The 2615-nt window shown below is 46.9% G+C and overlaps 1 protein-coding gene across 2 annotated transcripts in view; it reads right to left on the bottom strand.

The window, feature by feature from the left end:
- The window catches only part of LOC123164266 (succinate dehydrogenase [ubiquinone] iron-sulfur subunit 1, mitochondrial), a 3294-nt gene extending 1887 nt beyond the window's left edge, over positions 1-1407 (bottom strand). The window contains exon 1 of one of the 2 annotated variants that reach the window (XM_044581676.1): positions 664-1407. In XM_044581676.1, the coding sequence (XP_044437611.1) occupies positions 664-1337 (674 nt within the window). In that variant the 5' untranslated portion in view covers positions 1338-1407. The remainder of the gene's footprint in view (positions 1-663) is intronic. The other variant, XM_044581677.1, reaches the window with a different exon arrangement.
- Positions 1408-2615: the final 1208 nt, after the last annotated feature.

Below are 2615 nucleotides of genomic sequence, written 5' to 3'. Positions count from 1 at the left end.
ATCAAGAATCAGACTAAGGAAAAAGACTCATGATGTCATGAAGAAGCAGTTTACTAAAACTACAAACTCATGATTATTTCCAGAGGTGGCATCAACTTCCAAATCAATCAGCCGACGACCAGATAGAAAAGAATACAAACAGTCACTCATGCCTTAAAATGTATCAGCCATTCTTCCACCAAATGCTCATCTACACCGCTTCACCGGGGAGCTAGTAAAAAAGTAGCAGATGATCATTGCATACATGAACCCAAAAAGTATACAAACAGTCACTGAGGCCCTAAACTGTATAGGCATTCTTCAGCCAAATGGGCAATTCACACTATCCACCAAACAATCATCTACACCGCTTTGCCAGGGAGCTAGCAAAGAAGTACCAGATGATCATTGCAAAAATGGACCAAGTAATACATCGCCACATCAGAAAAGCGAACAATTCTCCTAGATAAAACGCACTTAGTTGCACGCCTAATAACTACCTAAGCGAGATAAAACCACCCTCAGTATCATCCCATAACCACTTCACAGCATGACACACCAATCCAACAATCACATGTCATTCAGTAATCGAGTAGATCTAGCACACAGACGCAACATACTCAGCATATCATCACAATTCACGATATCAAGTATCAAGTGCCTATGAGGAAGGTGCGGGTATACCTGTTGGCATGGAGCAGCGCGGCGGGGCCGAGATACTCCTCTGGGTTCCACCAGTAGGACGGGCAGGACGTGGAGCAGCAGGCGCAGAGGATGCACTCGTACATGCCATCGAGCTTGGCGCGGTCGGCCTTGGACTGGTAGATCTCCTTCCCTCCGGCCGCCGGCGGGTCCTTGCGCTTGAGCCACGGCTCCACGCTCTTGTACTGGTTGTAGAAGTTGGTCATGTCGACGACGAGGTCCTTGACGACGAACATGTGGGGGAGCGGCGAGATCGTGGAGGCCCCGGCCGCCTCCGAGGAGATCTTGGTGAGGCAGGCCAGCCCGTTGTCGCCGTCGATGTTCATGGCGCAGCTGCCGCAGATGCCCTCGCGGCAGCTCCGGCGGAAGGTGAGGGACGGGTCCTGCTCGTTCTTGATCTTGAGGAGCGCGTCGAGCACCATGGGGCCGCAGTCCGAGAGGTCCACCTTGTAGTCCTTGAGGTGGGGCTTGGTCGACGGGGAGTCCGGGTCCCAGCGGTAGATCGAGAAGGTCTTGGTGCTGGCGGGCTTCGACGATGGCGGCGGTGGCGCGGGGGACGAGGAGTGGGGCTTGGAGGCGACGAGGCGGGAGGAGAGGGCCGGCGAAAGGAGGGCGCGCGCCGCCGGCGAGCGGCGGAGGAGGGCGGCGGCGGCCATCGATTTGGGGTTTCGCGTTTCTCTCTCTCTCTCTACTTTTTCTCCTTTATTTTTGGGAGGTTGGAGAGGGGAAGGGGGCGCGTGGTGGGCTTAGGCCCAGCTGGGTATATATATCTTCGGGCGTAGATGGGTGGATGACATGTGGGGTCAAGATGGAGGTAAAGGAATGGCGGTTCTAGGGTTGAGGTGGGTTACTGACAGGTGGGGCTCCTGAAAGCTTGGGTTGGGCCTTCTTGTGGATGGGAGGGTGGAGATGTGGACAAGCTCTGGGCCGTTTGCAAGATGACAAAGGGAAGTTGGCTAGGGAAAATGACTTCAGTAGCGCCAAGTATTATGTGATTTGTGTAGCTTTTTCCTCCTCTCGTTTTTCAGGTCTTCTATTTCAGTTTTGACGCTGTTGTCGCACCGGTCTTCCTGTGAGAATTCGGGAATGGTCTAGGAAACTGAAAGTATCTCTCTACTACTGTAGTTAACTCATTTTTAGTGTGTTTGTTCACTCATTTCACTACATATGTAGTCTATATTTAAATATTCAATACATATAATACTTATGAACGGAGAGAGAATTTTGAATGTAAAAATTAATGAATAAATTAAGTCATTGGTACACAAAACGTGCTCATTAGGCCATCGGTATAAATTAAGTCATTGGTACATAAATTAAGTCATAAACAAAGTACTCCCTCCGCTACTTTTTAATTAGCGTATAACATTTGTCTAAAGCCAACCTTCGTAAAGTTTGTCCAACTTTATAGAAAAAAAGTAACCAACATTCAAAATACAAAAATCAATATGCCCAAATCGGCCCAAAATCATTTGAGCTTCCTAGCCTTGCTCGCCCAAATCCCCAAACTCTAATGTAGACTTTTGTCGCTGGGGACTATATCACGCTTATAACAAGATATATGTTGATGTCGAATGAAAGCTTTCCCCCACGTTTAGCCATTGGAACAACCCAGTTTTGTCTGGATTTTTTCTGTTCGATCTGGTCTCGATCGAGGCACTCGCATTGGCACCGCTTTCTTTGATATTTTTTCTTTTTTCATTTTTCTATTCTTACTTCCGTATTCTTTTGTTTCATCAACGGTTTTTCTTCATTTTTTTATTTGTTTTCAACCTATTTCCTTCATTTCATTCTCGGTTTTCATGGTTTTCTCTTTTTCCCATCTGTTTTTGTTTCTTTTTAAGGTTTTTTCTGGATTTTTGTTTCCTTTTTTCTTTTTCTTTCTTGCGCCTGTTTTTCTTCTATTTGTTGTTTTTTATTTTCTTTTTCATTTC

Source organism: Triticum aestivum, chromosome 7D, assembly GCF_018294505.1.
Source record: "Triticum aestivum cultivar Chinese Spring chromosome 7D, IWGSC CS RefSeq v2.1, whole genome shotgun sequence".
NCBI classification, from domain to species: Eukaryota; Viridiplantae; Streptophyta; class Magnoliopsida; order Poales; family Poaceae; genus Triticum; species Triticum aestivum.
The sequence above is the reverse complement of the archived record's forward strand: the minus strand, read 5'-3'. Positions and strand labels throughout refer to the sequence as shown.